Source organism: Aotus nancymaae, unplaced genomic scaffold, assembly GCF_030222135.1.
Source record: "Aotus nancymaae isolate 86718 unplaced genomic scaffold, 86718_ANA_hifiasm-v0.15.2.pri h1tg000039l, whole genome shotgun sequence".
Taxonomy (NCBI): Eukaryota; Metazoa; Chordata; class Mammalia; order Primates; family Aotidae; genus Aotus; species Aotus nancymaae.
This window is the reverse complement of record NW_026988453.1, coordinates 4,867,007-4,883,715: the sequence shown is the minus strand read 5'-3', so window position 1 is coordinate 4,883,715 and position 16,709 is coordinate 4,867,007. Positions and strand designations below refer to the sequence as shown.

Below are 16,709 nucleotides of genomic sequence, written 5' to 3'. Positions count from 1 at the left end.
TTCAGGCTTGCCTCTCTTTGGGGAGGACACAGTTTCGTTTCCTCTCCAGCCGCAGTCTGACCCAGACTCTGCTCACTGGGGGAAATGAACCAGTAGAAATAGAGGAAGCAGCACAGGAGTAAAGGCTTCGGAAAAGGAACTGAATCTAGTTCCTCTTCAGGGAGTTCCTGGGTGAAACAGCCTTGCAGGAAGCACACACTGGACTATAAGCTCCTTGAGGATGAAGCTTGTGTGTGTTCTGGGGAGCCAGTGCCCAGCGCTGTGCCTGGCACACAGCTGGCATGGGTTCTGAGCATGCTGAGTGCAGAACCGACCCTCATCACCCAGTGTGACTCTGGCAGGTGCCTCCCTGCCCCCAGCCGCATTCTTTAACCCAGGGAGTATGTATATATCCTGCCTACTTCCAGGGCTAAAGGAAGCGCTCATTGATAGAAAGTCCTTTTAAAAAGTAAAAGAGCCAGCCAGGCACTGTGGCTCACACCTGTAATCCTAGCACATTGGGTGGCTGAGGTGGGTGGATTACCTGAGTTTGGGAGTTCGAGACCAGCGTGGCTAACATGGAGAAACCCCGTCTCTACTAAAAATACAAAAATTAGCTGGGCATGGTGGCGGGCGCCTGTAATCCCAGCTACTAGGGAGGCTGAGGCATGAGAATCACTTGAACCTGGGAGGCGGAGGTTGCAATGAGCCGAGATCATGCCACTACACTCCAGCCTGGGAGACAGAGTGAGACTCCATCTCAAAAAAAAAAAAAAAAAAAAAAAAAAAAAAAAAAAAACCACAAAGAGTCAGGGAATCATTGGTTTGGCTATCAGTGTGGAACAGGAATAATATAAACCAAAGCCTAAGAGAGGAAGTGGCTCTAGGTCCACAGTAAACAGAAAAACCAGCTTCGGGGCTCTTGGTTCCCTTCCCATTAAGGGAGGCAGAAGCCAGAGCCCTAGACTCTCCCCCTAAACCAGTCAGCATTATGCAAAAGGCTTGATTTAGGCCTCCCCTTCCCCACCAGAAGCAGAAAACGAATAATGCCTGCTGAGGATCAAGCTGTCCAGCTCAACGCTGGGGGCTGGGGGCTGGCTGCTCTGAGTCAGTAGCACCAGGAGGCTGGAGCTGCTACTTCTGCCCTGCCCCTGTGAGTGAGTCATTTGGGGTGTGACCCTCTCAGCAACTAAGCACTTTCTGGCGTCTTTGGCATGAGGCTGGTGGGTGACTGGGTGCTGAGAGATGTTCCAACAGTTTCCTCGGATGGGGGCAGGCAGATGTCCAAGGTTTCATCCGCTGGGTCCTAAGTTCTGCCAGACCTGTGTTCTACTCGGGTTCCTGCTGGGAGATTGGGGCTATGAGGGATGGAGGTAGGAGACAGATGTAAGGGGGTCCTGAAGCCCCCACTATTCACCTTTTTCCAGGACTTCCTTGGTCATGTCCTTTTCAGTAGTCAGGGTTCTACTGGCCTGAGCAGAGGTAATCCCCAAAGAGTTTTGATTTATCTTCTCATTAAAATATTCAAGATGTCTGGGAGTAAAGGGCTGAGTCTCCAAGATGTGGGCATGGGATGGGGATGGGGGAGGAGTAGGACAAGGAAGGAGAAGGAGAAGGGTAGTCTAAGTAGGAAGAACTAGAGCCGATGGGTGAAAGCTACTGAAGACTAAGTGCAGTTCCACATCAGAGTCGCTGCAATCCCACAATGCACTGGGGTTACTGAAAGGTGGTGTGTTGGCCAGGCGCGGTGGCTCATGCCTGTAATCTCAGCACTTTGGGAGGTAGAGGCAGGTGGATCACTTGAGGCCACGAGTTCAAGACTGGCCTGACCAACATGGTGAAAGCCCGCCTCTACTAAAAATACAAAAATTAGCCGAGCATGATGGCACATGCCTGCAATCCCAGCTACTCGGGAGGCTTAGGGAGTGGGTGATAGAGTGAGACTCTGTCTTTAAAAATAATAAAAAAAAAAATAAAAAGCCTATGTGAAAAATAAAATAAAAATAGAAAAAAGAAAGGTAATGAGTTTTTTGTCATTGGTGGTATGTAAATATGTCCATGGGTGTGGCCCCATCCTCAGAATCCCAAATGGCCACACCCTGGGCTAAGCAAGGTCCTTTTCCAGTGCCCATGACCCAACTTTGCTCTCAATTTTCTGGCCCCAGGATTTGGAGAATAATCTACTTCCAGTCTAACTGGGGAGGCTTCCTAGCCCTCACACAGCCTTCCTGCCCCACGGCCCCCATGATTTCCCAGTCTGGCTGTCTGTTCTCCCTCCCTCTGTCCCCAGAGCTTAGCCCAGCCCTCTGCCCCACTTGGAGCTGACAGCATGAGCTCATCTGGGCAGTCCAAGGAGCCAGCAGGGGAAATTCTGAGTCACAGCAGAGCCTGTGGCCAGGACTTTGCTCCAGAGAGAGGTGCTGTGGGAGGGGGTGAGTGCCCCATGCAGCTGGAGGCTGTGAGGTCTCTGCAGGGAGTGGGTTAGGGGGATACACCTAACAGGGCATGGATCTGGGTGACATTGTGTACGTCCTGTTGAGCACTCAAGCTTCCCTCAGTGGCTGGTGGAAGAGGCTGGGGGCACCTAGCTGACACAAGAGCGACAAGATACAGGTATTGCGAAGGGAACCAATTCTAGAACCCTAGTTTGACAGAGACTTTGGAACAGGAAGAGAGTATTTAGTAAACCTTCTCTTGACAGATGAGGAGACCGAGGTCTAAGGAGGGAAAGTGAGTATCAAAGATCACACATTGAGCTGCGTAATGGCTTCTGCTTTCTGACTCCTGGGCTAGTGATTTTCAAGCTGATTTGCTGAAGTGAAATGAAATGCTCAGGCACAAGCAGAAAGAAGACAAAGCCAAGCTTCTATTGAGACAAATGAGTTTTCTCCCCCTTCCACAGTGGCTCCATGCCTCAGGCCATCTGGCTGACCTGGCAGAGGTGTGGAGAGACCCTGCGGACCTGCTCTCCAGAATGGGGTGGAGAGCCAGGAAGGCAAAGGGCATGATCCTCTCTGCAGCTGGAGCTTACCTGTGAGTCACCTGGGACCCTCGCAGGCTGGACATGGTCTCTTCCAGGTTCTGTCGAAGATCCAGGACATTCTGCACTGTCCTCTTTCTCTGGGACTCTGGGTCTAGGAGGGAGAGAAGGAAGAGCTGGGTGAGTGAAGAGGACTTAGTGCTAGGATCCTGGGGGTCAGGAAGCGGAGATTGACAATGTCCCCAAGAGGCTAGTCCCTGGGTCATGACAGTCACCTCCCTCCTCCCTTTCTCAAAGACAACCAACAGAATGGGCCCTCCCAAAGGCCCTGGACACGTGCCCTTGAGCCCTCTGAAGCCCAGACCCTGGCAGGGGGTGCAGACATGGCTTTCTGTGTCTGTGCACTCCTTTCAGAGCCCCCAAGTAACTGCCTCTACCTTTGACTTTGTTTTGGGAGGCCCTGCTTCTCACAGCAGAGGTCCTGGGCAAGATTTCTCGTGGTTGAGATGACTTAGAACATCTGCCTGAAACTCCCTCTCCAGTGTTGTGCTGGTAAATGTTGAATGACTGGCTCCTGGAGGAAGGGGACATGGATGTGCAGTGTTTGCCAATTTCCATGGTATAAATCCTCCTGTCATGGCCGCTTTCAATCTACCAACATGATGTCACTGACCACAGAGTTAGGAAGAGGTGCTAACAGCTGGCTCTGGGGAACTGGTACAAGCTGGCTTCTGCACACCTAAGCCCAGGCACTGACTGGTAATATCTGGGGTTGCTCTATGGGGTCCCGGGAAGTTAGCTCAGATATAGCCTCCTAAAGGTGAGGTAGCTGGTGGGGAGGTAGAAGGGATGAGCAGTCATTTTCTGGAGCTTGAACTGAGCTCTGGGCAGTCCCCACACGAGTGGTGCAATCCCCAGTGAGGAGGGTGCATGGGTGTGGCCCCATCCTCAGAATCCCAAATGACCAAGAGCAGTTTTATTCAACCCTGATATCCAGATATTAGCCTGGACAAGATGAGAATCTACAACAGCAAACAGGGTGAAAATAACATCCAAATGACTGAGAGGTGCTTGAGCATGAAGGAACGCAAAGAACGTTCTCCTTCCTTCCTTCTGCCCATCCAATTAATATACATATATTTTTAAGATGGAATCTTGCTCTGTTGCCCAGGCTGGAGTACAGTGGAGCGATCTTGGCTCACTGCAACCTCCGCCTCCTGTCTTCAAGTGATTCTCCTGCCTCAGCCTCCTGAGTAGCTGAGATTACAGGATGGTGCCACCACGCCTGGCTACTTTTTGTATTTTTAGTAGAGATGGAGTTTCACCATGTTGGTCAGGCTGGTCTCGAACTCCCAACCTCAGGTGATCTACCCGATCCACCCGGCCTCCCGAAGTGCTGGGATTATAGGCATGAATCACCGCACCCAGCCTCATCCAATGAGTCTTAATCAAGCACTTACTTCACATCAGGCACCACGCTGGGCCCTGAGGACAGTATAATGAAGAGAAGCTGGCCCTGCCCGTGGCTTATCTTTCATTTTGGGACCTAAAGTCATGCATGGAACCAAGTCCCCTAGAGCCTCCCTAAAAGACAATCTGCAGGAGAGAGTCAGGGAGTGACAGATAGATGACGGCAAACAACAGAGAAAACCCAAGAACTCTCCAGGCTCCTCCCCTTTCCCCTCCATCTCAAGCCTTCTGCCGCTGCTACAGAGGCCAAACGCCCCCTCAGTCCCTCCTCAGCCCACAGACTCAGCAGGAGTGTGAGGTTCTTTTAGCTGCCAAAGGGAACATTTCTGAATCTCTTCAAGAGGTTTTTTCCCCCTAAGACTAAGCTCAGGCTGGTTGGCAGGCGGCTGCTTGACTGTCTTGTCAGGGAGGGGAGGCTGGGTGGAGCAGGCAAGGAGCCCACATTGTCCTCTCCAGAGCCTTTTGGGCACCTTTTCTGAGAACCAGCTCCACACCCAGGCCCAGCCATCCCTCCCTTCCCCTCCCAGGGAGAGCTTCTCCAGCTCCACATCCTCTCGTGGTCAGCGCCACGAATCCAGGCCTCCATGCCGGTGGCAAGGATCAGGGACAAATGGTAGGCCACCATGCTAGTGGTCTAATCTCTGTCCCCAGTCCTGGCATCACTTCCGTGGCCGCCAATGCCTGTTTATCCTGGCAAGTGTCACCTTGTAAGCTGCTCCATGGCTTTAATTGATGGCTTGGTGTGAAACACAGACAGGGTCAATTTTTTAGACTCGCCAAGAAATAAAGTTGAGTTCTAAAATGCTTATGTGGGGACCAAGAACATGCTGCCAAGGTATGGGTTTCTGGCCCAGGGTGATGCTTTTTATGGGCTTGGCAGAGACGAAGGACAGGCACACACATCTCCAAAGGGTGTGTATTCCCAAAGAGGAAGGTGACCAAGAGTTACTCAGAGACTTCTGTGTGTGCCAGACCTACACATTATCTACTTGAATCCTTGCAACATTTCTAGGAGATTTGTGCTACTGCCCCATTTAACAGATGAGAAAACTGAGACTCAGAGAAAACAAGTAACCTGGCCAAAGTCACACACCTAGCATGTAGCACAAGGCAGAGTTGCACCCAGGAAGAAACTCACACTTGTTTTGATATATCACAGGGCATCTCTACCACTAGCGTCAAGCATGGTGACTATTGTATAGAAGGCGCTTAGGCTGCAAGCAGTGGGTCACGCCGATAATCCCAGCACTGTGGGACGCTGAGGGCCAGAGGATCGCCTCAGCCTGGGAATTTGAGACCAGCCCGGGGAACATAGGGAGACAATGTCTCCACCAAAAAAAAAAAAAAAAAAAAAAAAAGGCCAAGCATGGTGGTTCATGCTTGTAATACTAGCCACTTGGGAGGCTGAGGACGGAGGATCACTTGAGCCCAAGAGTTCAATGCTGTAATGAACTGTGATCACACCACTGCACTCCAGCAGCCTGGGCAACAGAGTGAGACCCTGTTTCAAAAAAAAAAAAAAAAAAAAAGATGCTTAATGAACATTTCAAAACTGGACAGTTTTTAAAAAATTTCCAAAAAGCCATGAAAAAAAGTAAAAGGATAAATACACGTCACCTTAGGGAAATGTCTTTTTTTTTTTTTTTTTAAGACTAAGTTGTTCTTCTCTGTTGCCCAGGCTGGAATGCAATGGCGTGATCTCAGCTCACTGCAAACTGCACCTCCTCGGTTCAAGTGATTCTCCTGCCTCAGTCTCCCAAGTAGCTGGGACTACAGGCACCCACAACCAAGCCCAGCTAATTTTTTGTATTTTTAGTAGAGATTGGGTTTCACCATGTTGGCCAGGCTGGTCTTGAACTCCTGACCTCAGGTGATCTGCCCGCCTTGGCCTCTCAAAGTGTTGGGATTACAGGCGTGAGACACTGCACCTGGCCAATGTCTTTTTTTTTTTTTTTTTTTAGGAAAATGTTTAAACCACATAGTAGCCTGCATTCCTTAATGCCCCAGGTGCTCCAGATGGGAGTCATAGACCTCTAGGTCACAGGTTTGATCCTCTTTCTACATATCTCTTCCCTCAAAGACCTCTACCCTAGCCCCCTTCCCCATTTCCACATCAGCAGAGTGTGGCGGGACTACCTGAGTCTCCCAGACTTGCCAAAAATGAGAGCCACAAAGAAACTTGAAATTCATTCAATCCTGCTATCTCTGGAGAGCTGGGAGGCTAAGGTCCAGGAGGCAGGGGCTAACTGGAGATCACAGGGATGCTCATGGAAGAACACTGGACTCCAGGCAGCTTCCTCACAGGTGTAGATTTGGGGTATACAGGGGAGGAGGTTAGGGCAGGGTCTGGTTTCCCGGGGGGTGACCAGGTGGTCTCTGCTCTCAGGCTGGAGAGGCTCTGCAGAGGCTACACTCTACAGTTCCCTCTGTGCCCCAGCAGTGGCCCCTGGTGGCCATCATGGGTAGGCTGCTCTGCCTCTCCAAGGCTCAGCCCAGGGTGGGTCTGGCAGGTTGGGGCTCTGGAGAAGTTTGGCTTCCTTCACATTCCTGGGTGACAGACACATTCCAGGGGTGGTGCAGCCACAGCCATGGCCAAGAGGACTTACTTGTGCATAAAAGAAAGGCCTCGAGAGGCTGCAGACACTTTGCCTAGGTTGAGAGGGCAATCTGACATTCACACCCATGACTCTGAAGGTGAATTTTGACATTTTAGCTTAAAAATATGAGTAAGTTACATTTGCAAGGGAATTGACTTCACCTCTCACCCTCATCCACTCCTGATCTTTACCTTTCTTCACCTCTGACTATCAACTCATAACTAAGCTTCATCCCTTTCTCACCGTCTCTGGTGAAGGTACGGATCAGGGATGGGGTGAAGGTAAGGATCAGGGGTGGGGTGAAGGTAAGGATCAGGGGTGGGGTGAAGGTAAGGATCAGGGATGGGGTGAAGGTAAGGATCAGGGGTGGGGTGAAGGTAAGGATCAGGGGTGGGGTGAAGGTAAGGATCAGGGATGGGGTGAAGGTAAGGATCGGGATGCGGTGAAGGTAAGGATCAGGGATGGGGTGAAGGTAAGGATCGGGATGCGGTGAAGGTAAGGATCGGGGTGGGGTGAAGGTAAGGATCAGGGATGGGGTGAAGGTAAGGATCAGGGGTGGGGTGAAGGTAAGGATCAGGGATGGGGTGAAGGTAAGGATCGGGATGCGGTGAAGGTAAAGATCGGGGTGGGGTGAAGGTAAGGATCAGGGATGGGGTGAAGGTAAGGATCGGGGTGGGGTGAAGGTAAGGATCAGGGATGGGGTGAAGGTAAGGATCAGGGGTGGGGTGAAGGTAAGGATCAGGGATGGGGTGAAGGTAAGGATCGGGATGCGGTGAAGGTAAGGATCGGGGTGGGGTGAAGGTAAGGATCGGGGTGGGGTGAAGGTAAGGATCAGGGATGGGGTGAAGGTAAGGATCGGGGTGGGGTGAAGGTAAGGATCAGGGGTGGGGTGAAGGTAAGGATCAGGGGTGGGGTGAAGGTAAGGATCAGGGATGGGGTGAAGGTAAGGATCGGGATGCGGTGAAGGTAAGGATCGGGGTGGGGTGAAGGTAAGGATCAGGGATGGGGTGAAGGTAAGGATCAGGGGTGGGGTGAAGGTAAGGATCAGGGATGGGGTGAAGGTAAGGATCGGGATGCGGTGAAGGTAAGGATCGGGGTGGGGTGAAGGTAAGGATCAGGGATGGGGTGAAGGTAAGGATCGGGGTGGGGTGAAGGTAAGGATCAGGGATGGGGTGAAGGTAAGGATCAGGGATGTGGTGAAGGTAAGGATCAGGGATGGGGTGAAGGTAAGGATCAGGGATGGGGTGAAGGTAAGGATCAGGGATGTGGTGAAGGTAAGGATCGGGATGTGGTGAAGGTAAGGATCGGGGTGGGGTGAAGGTAAGGATCAGGGGTGGGGTGAAGGTAAGGATCAGGGATGGGGTGAAGGTAAGGATCAGGGGTGGGGTGAAGGTAAGGATTGGGGTGGGGAGAAGGTACCTGGGGCTCATGCTACTCTGTGACAATGAGAAAAGTAACCTAAAAGTTCAATGTTTTTGTTTTTTTTTTTATCTGGAGACAGGGTCTCACTCTGTCTCCCAGGTGGAGTGACATGATCTTGGCTTCACTGCAGCCTCAACTTCCCTATGCTCAAGCGATTCTCCCACCTTAGCCTCCCAAGTAGCTGGGACTACAGACACGCCCCACCACACCCAGAGTTTCGCCATGTTGCCCAAGCTGGTTCTGAACTCCTGAGCTCAAGTGATCCTTCTGACCCAGCCTCCCAAAGTGCTGGGATAACAGGTGTGAGGTGTCATGCCCAGCTAATGGCTTGTCTTATTGGCTAAGTTGAGATGCCTTGGAGGCTGCCTCTATGTGTCTCTGTCAAATGTTTGCTCTTGCTGTGGGACAGGCCTGGGGACAAAATAGAGCCCAGACATGGCAAAGACGGAGAGGGAGTCTGGCAGCCCATCCTTTTCCTCAGGACCCCTCAATGAAGGATGTGCTTAGAATACTCCCATTTCCTGTGGCAGCTTTGTGCAAATCAGAACAAGGTACCCTCCAGTCTAACCCACCTCTAGCCAGGTCCATGTCTTGGCCAGTAGAGTACAGCGTTCTCCTTCACATGACACCAGTCAGGATGCCACCCTCCCAACCTCACTCTGGGTACCTGGGAGTGCGTGCTCTCTTAGCTCCTACATAACAGGATCCAGCTGCAAGAGTGGAGAGTGTGTGTGTGTGTGTGTGTGTGTGTGTGTGAGAGAGAGACAGAGAGAGAGACAGAGAGAAGTAGGGTTTGAGTGGGGGAAGGGAGCAGGTAGGGCTCCTAGCATGCTCCAGGGTAACACCAAGGTCTATGGGGAGGAGCGCATGATGTTATCCTGGGCTGCCCCTCCAAACTTTCCCCGAAAATGGAGCAACTGGGGAGAGAATGTGTGTGTTACTCAGGCTCAGAACAGATGCAGGAGTCTCTCCCAACCCAGCCATCACCACGGCAATTCACAGTTACCACGCACAGCAGCATCGTCCCGGCATGCACTGAGGCATCTGCAGAGGAGGGCGGTGTTTCTTTCTACACATTATTGGCTCTTACACAAGACCACAGAGAGAGAGCCTTGTCCATCTCAAGGGTCTTTGGGCAAGGCCTAGCAATCAAATACACTTGACAGACAGGTGCATGTACACACAAATCAAATAACGCCCAGCTACTCAGTGTTCACCACGAGGCGTTTTCCTTGTTACTTAATTTGAGCCAGGAGACTGATCACAAGTCTTTTTGACTCCAAAGCCCTTGTTCCTTCCACAACAATACGGCATTTCAAAATGCATTCACATGCCTCCAGATACACACAGCTACTTGGAGTCCAGCCTGTAGTTTGTGGAAACCCTCACAAAATTCTGCAATGCTGCAGACATACGCACGGAGAGATTTCTGTGGACCTATCTCTCATCGTACGGGGAGGAAGAAAGAAGACTAAAACGATGCTAGAGGGACAGCCTGGGGTGCGCTGTGAGGATCACGTAGGAAGGGTTTTTCTCTCTGTTCCCATGTCAGAACAGGGGAAACAGGCTTCCCAGGAAGGCAGGACTGTGAAATCGCTCATCAAGAGATTGGGACCCTGGGGCAAAGCTGACAGTGGTATACTGGCAAGAACACAGTCCTTAGATAAAGAGAGACCTGCACTTCAGGTCCTGTGACTGTCCCCTCCCCAGCTTGTTTGACCTTGAACAAGTCACCGCACCTCACTGCAGTCTCCCGCTCTGTGAAATGGGAATGATATCCACTTGGTAGGGTTGCCGCGAGGCTTAGAGAGCCAATTCACTAACACGCATATAGTACGGTGCCTGGCACACAGTAGGTGCTCTATAAATGGTGGCTCTTATCTGTCAGAAGGCACAAAGGGGTGGGTGAAAAATGGGTGCAGCCTCGGGCTGGCACTGAGGCTGGCCCCTTGTCTCTCTCATTTGCTGATGGGCGGGTGCACAGCCTGCAGGTGCAGCTCAATGGACCTACATTCTCTTCCAGGACCTTGCTTTGGCTAGGTCAGACCCTCACTGATACCTGGAGTTAGGGGTGGAGGAGGTGGTGACAAAACCTTGTTTCTGTGTCATCAGGCCTGACTACCACCCTCTCACTGCTGTGAGGCAGTTAAATCCCGTTCCCTTGGAACTGGTCTCAGCTGTGGGATATCGTGAGATTCCAGACTCAGGGGCCCCCTCTGGCCTGGAGTCTAAAATCTGATGTAGTAATGGGTGGAGAGCCTCCAACTGAGGGTAATAACCCCCAAAATTCAGAGAAGTTCAGGAAGGAGGCTCATGGGAATCCATCACCCAGCAGTCAAATTTCCCCAAGTTCTAAAAAATTTTAATTATTGACTGACAATTAAGTCAACTGCAATAACTGCCTGTTGAAATCTTAATTATTTCCACCAATGTTTCAGAACACACATTAGTGGTTCAGCCCAGGGCAGTTGCCACAGAGGACTCATCTGACTTCTAGACTGGCTTCTGCTGTGAGTGGCTGGATGAGGCGGGAATCAACGGGAGGAACAGAAGTGAGTCAAAGAAAAAACGTTTTCAAGTCAGAGCTTGAAAGGATCACATTTTGTACATGGGGGTTACAGGGGTCCCCGAGGGGAGGGGCCTGCCCAGTGTCACCAGGTTGTGAATGGCATGGTAGCTATCACGCTTGGCCCAGGGATCTTTTGACCAGCACTTCATGCTGTGGGCTGGGGATGAAACACACAGAGATGTATCACCAGAAGAGGTAAACTGCAATGTAAATTAACCATGTGGGATGGTTTGGGACTGGGTCTGAAACCCAGGCTAGGCTAAATGACCTGGAAACAAGAGGGATTAAGCAACACACACACACACACACACAGCAACACACACACAGAGCAACACACACACACAGCAACACACACACACGGCAACACACACACACAGGAACACACACACACGGCAACACACACACAGAGCAACACACACACACAGCAACACACACACACGGCAACACACACACACAGCAACACACACACAGAGCAACACACACACACGGCAACACACACAGGAACACACACACACGGCAACACACACACAGAGCAACACACACACAGAGCAACACACACACAGAGCAACACACACACACGGCAACACACACACAGAGCAACACACACACACGGCAACACACACACACGGCAACACACACACAGCAACACACACAGAGCAACACACACACGGCAACACACATAGGAACACACACACACGGCAACACACACACAGAGCAACACACACAGCAACACACACACACAGCAACACACACACAGAGCAACACACACACACGGCAACACACACACAGGAACACACACACACGGCAACACACACACACAGCAACACACACACACAGCAACACACACACACAGCAACACACACACAGCTCTTCTTAATAACTCCCAAGACGAGAGAGAGAAAAAAATCTTTCCCTGCCCTGTTAGATCCACAGGGTGAAGCCCAGGTCCATGCAGAGTTTATCTGCACATGTCACAACCAGTATTTGTTAATGATCATTTTGTGCTTATAATAAGTCAAACGTCTTTGGGAATCATTTTTATTCCTCTCTTCCACTGAAGGACATAAACCTTCAAACTCCAGCCAGGGAGGGCACTGCAGGCCCAGCTCAGTGTACTCCTTGGTCTAAGAGAAACTCTGGGTCTCTACCCACTGCTTAGTTAGACTGGGGGGTTCTGCTGGTTCTTGCATCCAGTGACCTTGCACTGATTCACTGCAAAAGCTCCGTCCTACAGTGTGGCGGAGGCAGGTATGGAAAACTGACAGATAACCCAGCAAGCAAATCCCCTCTGCCTTCAGGCAGAGCGCAGTTACTGTCCCTACAGGGACTGCATCCCCTCCCCTTATCCGTTTCCTTGCCATCTGATGACCTGGGAGGCCCTAAAGCAGATGCTGGCGGGCCCCCACACCAGAGGCAGCCCGCTTCCATGGAGGGTGCAGGCAGGGGACTATTTGTTCTGTTACTAATCCTATCTTTCCCTCATTCCCACATGTAAGTCACAATATTGTCAGAGGCAGTTGTCACAGAACCCCCGCAGTGTGGCACATCTCATGCTTCTAGTAGTTGAGTGCTCCCGCTCCCCAGGGGAGCTCCCCGGGTTTTCATCCTTACCCCAGAGAATCCTGAACCATCTCAATCAGTGAGTGGGCTGCACTGGAGCCCAGCGTTCAGTGGCACTCCTGTTGTTTGCTGCACGGGGTCAGAGCCAGGACTAAAGGACTAATATGTTGGCCACATGGCTGTGTGAGGCCAGGAAAGAAAAACTAGGAAATAGAAGCAAATCTGGGGCCAGAGAAAGGAGTTTGCATGGCCACCTCAGCCTGGAACTGCCAGGCAAATATCTTTCTAGATCACCTACAGTTTTGATTTTCACTGAGTGAGATGGCTTGGATTAGGGATCCTTGGTAATGTGTCTCCACTGGGCTAAAACAAATCGCGAAGCAGGGCATGCTGGGTGGACAACTTAGAATACATAAAGAGGGTGAGGAGTGGTGGTTTATGTCTGTAATCACAACACTTTGGGAGGTAGAGATGGGAGAATCCCTTGAGTCCAGGAGTTCAAGACCAGCCTGGGCAGCACAGCAAGACTCCATCCTTATAAAATATAATAATTTTTAAAGAGCTCTAGCTTGGTTTTCCTAAGAACACACATGACTTAGCTGTGGGAGCCAGGGTGAATTACTTTCCTTCCTTGGGCCTCAGTTTCCCTATCTATAAATAAGCTTGGAGTAGAGGATACCCAAGCCCCTACCCAGCTTTGACGGTCTGGTTCTATGGGTTTGTACTTGGCTGAAGCCCATAAAGCATCTTTTTTCTCAGCATATGTTAAAAAGGCAGACACCAGGGTGTCACCTCCCAGAGCTTCTGATTCAGCAGGATGGCGATGGGACCCAGGAATCCGCATCTTTGCAACCCCTGCCTCCCCCCCCCCCCCAGTGGGGGATGCGCTACATGAGGCTACATTTGGGAAATCCATTGGATGCCCATTACAAAACCAGGGCTTGACTTCCTGATGCCAAGCGGCTATGCAAAGTGTCCCGGGACTTCAGAGCAAGTCTACTTTCCAGGTACGAGTCTGTTCCCTGAAAAGCCCCCTCCTTCATCTCCAGGCTCTGGATAAGAGAAGCCACCTAGCCAACTCAGCCTTGCAGCTAGAGGATCCAGCCCCAGTCCAGCCCCCGCCAGGTCTCTGGGGCTTGTTGCTGAGAACGGCCACAAGGGGGCGTTGCCGGTCCTCAGCCGTCTGTGGCCTTGCTGCGGCTGCAGCGCAGCGAGGTGGACAGCGTCTCGCTCAGGCTCCGGAGCCGCCGCCCAGGTCTCTCACTCTCTCTCTCTCTCTCTCCCTCGGTCTCCTGCTTAGCACAAGTCCTGTCCTCCCGAGCTCTGCACTCCTAGGCCTGACATCCTTCCCCCAACCCAGGGATCGTGGCCAGGCTGGGAGAACAGCCTGAGTTTGCAGTATCTATGATGGGGCGCCCACCCGGTTCTTGGGGAGCAAGGCCTGGCTTCTGGGATTATCCAACCAGCCTTGGGCACCAGGGAGGTTCTGGGGACCCACGGGTTCCACTTGGCAAGGTCTGATTCAGGGCCAAAGTTTCCCAGAGGCTCCAGCTAGCCTTTCTGCTCCAGTCCCCTGGGGAATATTAAATAGATCAGGGTTCAAATCCGTGCTCTGAGGCCTCACCTCTGCTCCTCCGCAGTGTTCTTGAGGCTGGGAGCTGCCTGAGGAGCTGGGAGGAGAGTCACCCCATCCCCTCCACCACACCCAGCTCGACCATTTCTGGGGAGTGGCAATCTCTCTTTGCAGCGAGGGGAGGGCAGGCAGTGAACCAGAAGGCAGCCCCACGCGGATGGCTAGTTCAGGCTGCAGCCTGTTAGAGGACAGCTCAGCCCTGTTCAGCCCCATGCATAAATGCAGCCTTCCACAGAGAACCTCGGCCAGAGAGATGAGCTTAAAGTTCCAGAAGAAAGCGATACCTCCCAGCCACTTAATATTTAGCAACAATATCACCTTAGGAAAGGACTTGCCAAGGTCAAGGGTGGTCGATGCAGAGGACTGTGAGACCAGGAGAGGGTGCCTGGCCTCGAGCCCTGTTTGGAAGGAGTGCTGGTTTGCTAATCCTGCCTTCTCTACTTCAGGAGAAGCCCCTCCCTGCTCCATTTCCTTGTGAATGTTAGGTTATAGGATCAGATAGCAGACTCAGACATATTCCGTCTTCTCTCATTTAAAGACCTGGACTCCCGGGCTGTGCTTGGAGGGTAGGCCTCCTGCCTGTCTCAGCCTGGAGACATAGCCCTCTGTTCCCCAACAGGCCCTGTTCCTGCCCAGTGAACCTCAAGGTTTACTGAAAATGTTTTCCATTAGTGATCCTGCCCAGACCATTCCTGTGACACCCTCCTCCAAAGAAGTGGTTGCTGCTGGGAGCTGGGAGTGGTTGTTATAGCAACAGTGTACACAGCAAAGAGAACCATCTGCAGGCACACAGGGACGGGAGTGGGAAGGGGCTGAGTCCAGGTGTGGATGACAATTGGAGGAGGCCCTGGAGGATTTCTGGTTGTGACACTAGTAAGATTAGTATTGGCTAACTCTTCTACAGGGCTGGGTACCAGGCACTATTCTAGTAGTTTTATGTATATTAGCCCATATCTTCAGGACAACTCTTTGAGATAGCCCAGTTATTATCCCCATTTTACAGTTGAGAAAACTGAAGCCCGGGGAGGTTGGGCAAGCTGTCCAAGGAAATATAACAGCAAATGGCAAAGCCAGAATTCAAACCCGGATAGTCTGACTCTAGAGCTGCATAGTCCAATATTATAGCCACTAGCCAGAATGGCATGAGAAAGAGAGACAGAGAGCAAATTCATACTGAAATTCACCTTTTAAAAATGTACAGTTAATTTGGGAGGCCAAGGCAGGTGGATCACCTGAGGTCAGGAGTTCAAGATCAGCCTGACCAACGTGGTGAAACCCCGTCTCTACTAAAAATACAAAATGAGCTGGGCATAGTGGTGCACACCTGTAATCCCAGCTACTTGGAAGGTTGAGACAGGAAAATCACTTGAACCCAGGAGGCAGAGGTTGCAGTGAGCTGAGATCGTGGCATTGCACTCCAGCCTAGACAACCAGAGTGAAACTTCATCTCAAATAAATAAATAAATAAATAAAATGTACAGTTCAGTTCAATGGTTTTTAGTATATTTGCACAGTTGTACAACATATCACTATCTAATCCGGAATACTTGTATCACTCCGAGAAGAAGCCCTGTGCCCATCAGCAGTCACTCCCTCTTCTCCCCCTGCTCCAACTCCTGGCAACCACCAGTCTACTTTCTGTCTCTATGAGCTTACCCGTGCTAGCCATTTCATATAAATGTAATCATGCAACATGTGGCCTTTTGCATCTGGCTTCTTCTACTTAGCACAATGTTCTCATGGTTCCTCCATGTTGTGGCAAGATCTCTGCTTCATTCCTTTTCACGGCTGAATGATATTCCATTGTATGGATATACCACATTTAGTTTATCTATTCATTTTATAGGCATTTGAGTCATCTCAACTTTTGGCCTAGTATGAATAATGCTGCTATGAAATTCATGTTCACATTTTTAGGTGGACGTATGCTTTCATTTCTTCTGGATGTAGGCCTAGGAGTACAATATTGGGTCCTGTGGTGATTCTACTTTTAACGTTTTGAGTAACCGCTAGAGTATTTTCCAAAGCGGCTGCTTTCTCATTCCCACCAGCGGTGTACGAGAGTTCCGATTTCTCCACATTCACTGACACTTGCTATTGTCTCTTTTTGATAGCCACCTAGTGGGTGTGAAGTGGTATCCCACTGCAGATTTCATGTGCATTTCCCTAGTGACTAATGATATCGAGCATCTTTTAGGTTTTAATTAATTACAGTTTCAAATTCAGTTCTTGGGTTGCACTAGCCACATTTCAAGTGTTCAGTAGCCACATCACATGACACAGCTCGTAGCTACCGTGGCACAGATACAGAAGTTTCCACCACAGTGGAGCACTCTTAGAGCCCACCGGAGTTGGTCTGTGCTCATATCACTGGCTCTTTTTCTATAAGGTGTTTGCCTTTGGAGCACTTTCAAGTTCATTTTATGGATGGGGCCCACCTTCAGGTTTCTGGGACCCTGCCACTGGGTTAGACAGAGACTTGCCAGATAATATATAGTT

At 50.9% G+C, this 16,709-nt stretch overlaps 1 protein-coding gene and 1 long non-coding RNA gene across 6 annotated transcripts in view; one reads left to right on the top strand and one right to left on the bottom strand.

Moving 5' to 3' along the window:
- Positions 1-16,709, bottom strand: part of NAV1 (neuron navigator 1) — a 263,151-nt gene that overhangs the window by 100,722 nt on the left and 145,720 nt on the right. For all 5 annotated transcript variants that reach the window (XM_064360228.1, XM_064360230.1, XM_064360229.1 and 2 more), the window contains one exon: positions 3,011-3,113. In XM_064360228.1, the coding sequence (XP_064216298.1) occupies positions 3,011-3,113 (103 nt within the window). The remainder of the gene's footprint in view (positions 1-3,010; positions 3,114-16,709) is intronic.
- The window catches only part of LOC135268213 (uncharacterized), a 136,933-nt gene that overhangs the window by 110,493 nt on the left and 9,731 nt on the right, over positions 1-16,709 (top strand). The gene's annotated exons all lie outside the window — the stretch shown is intronic.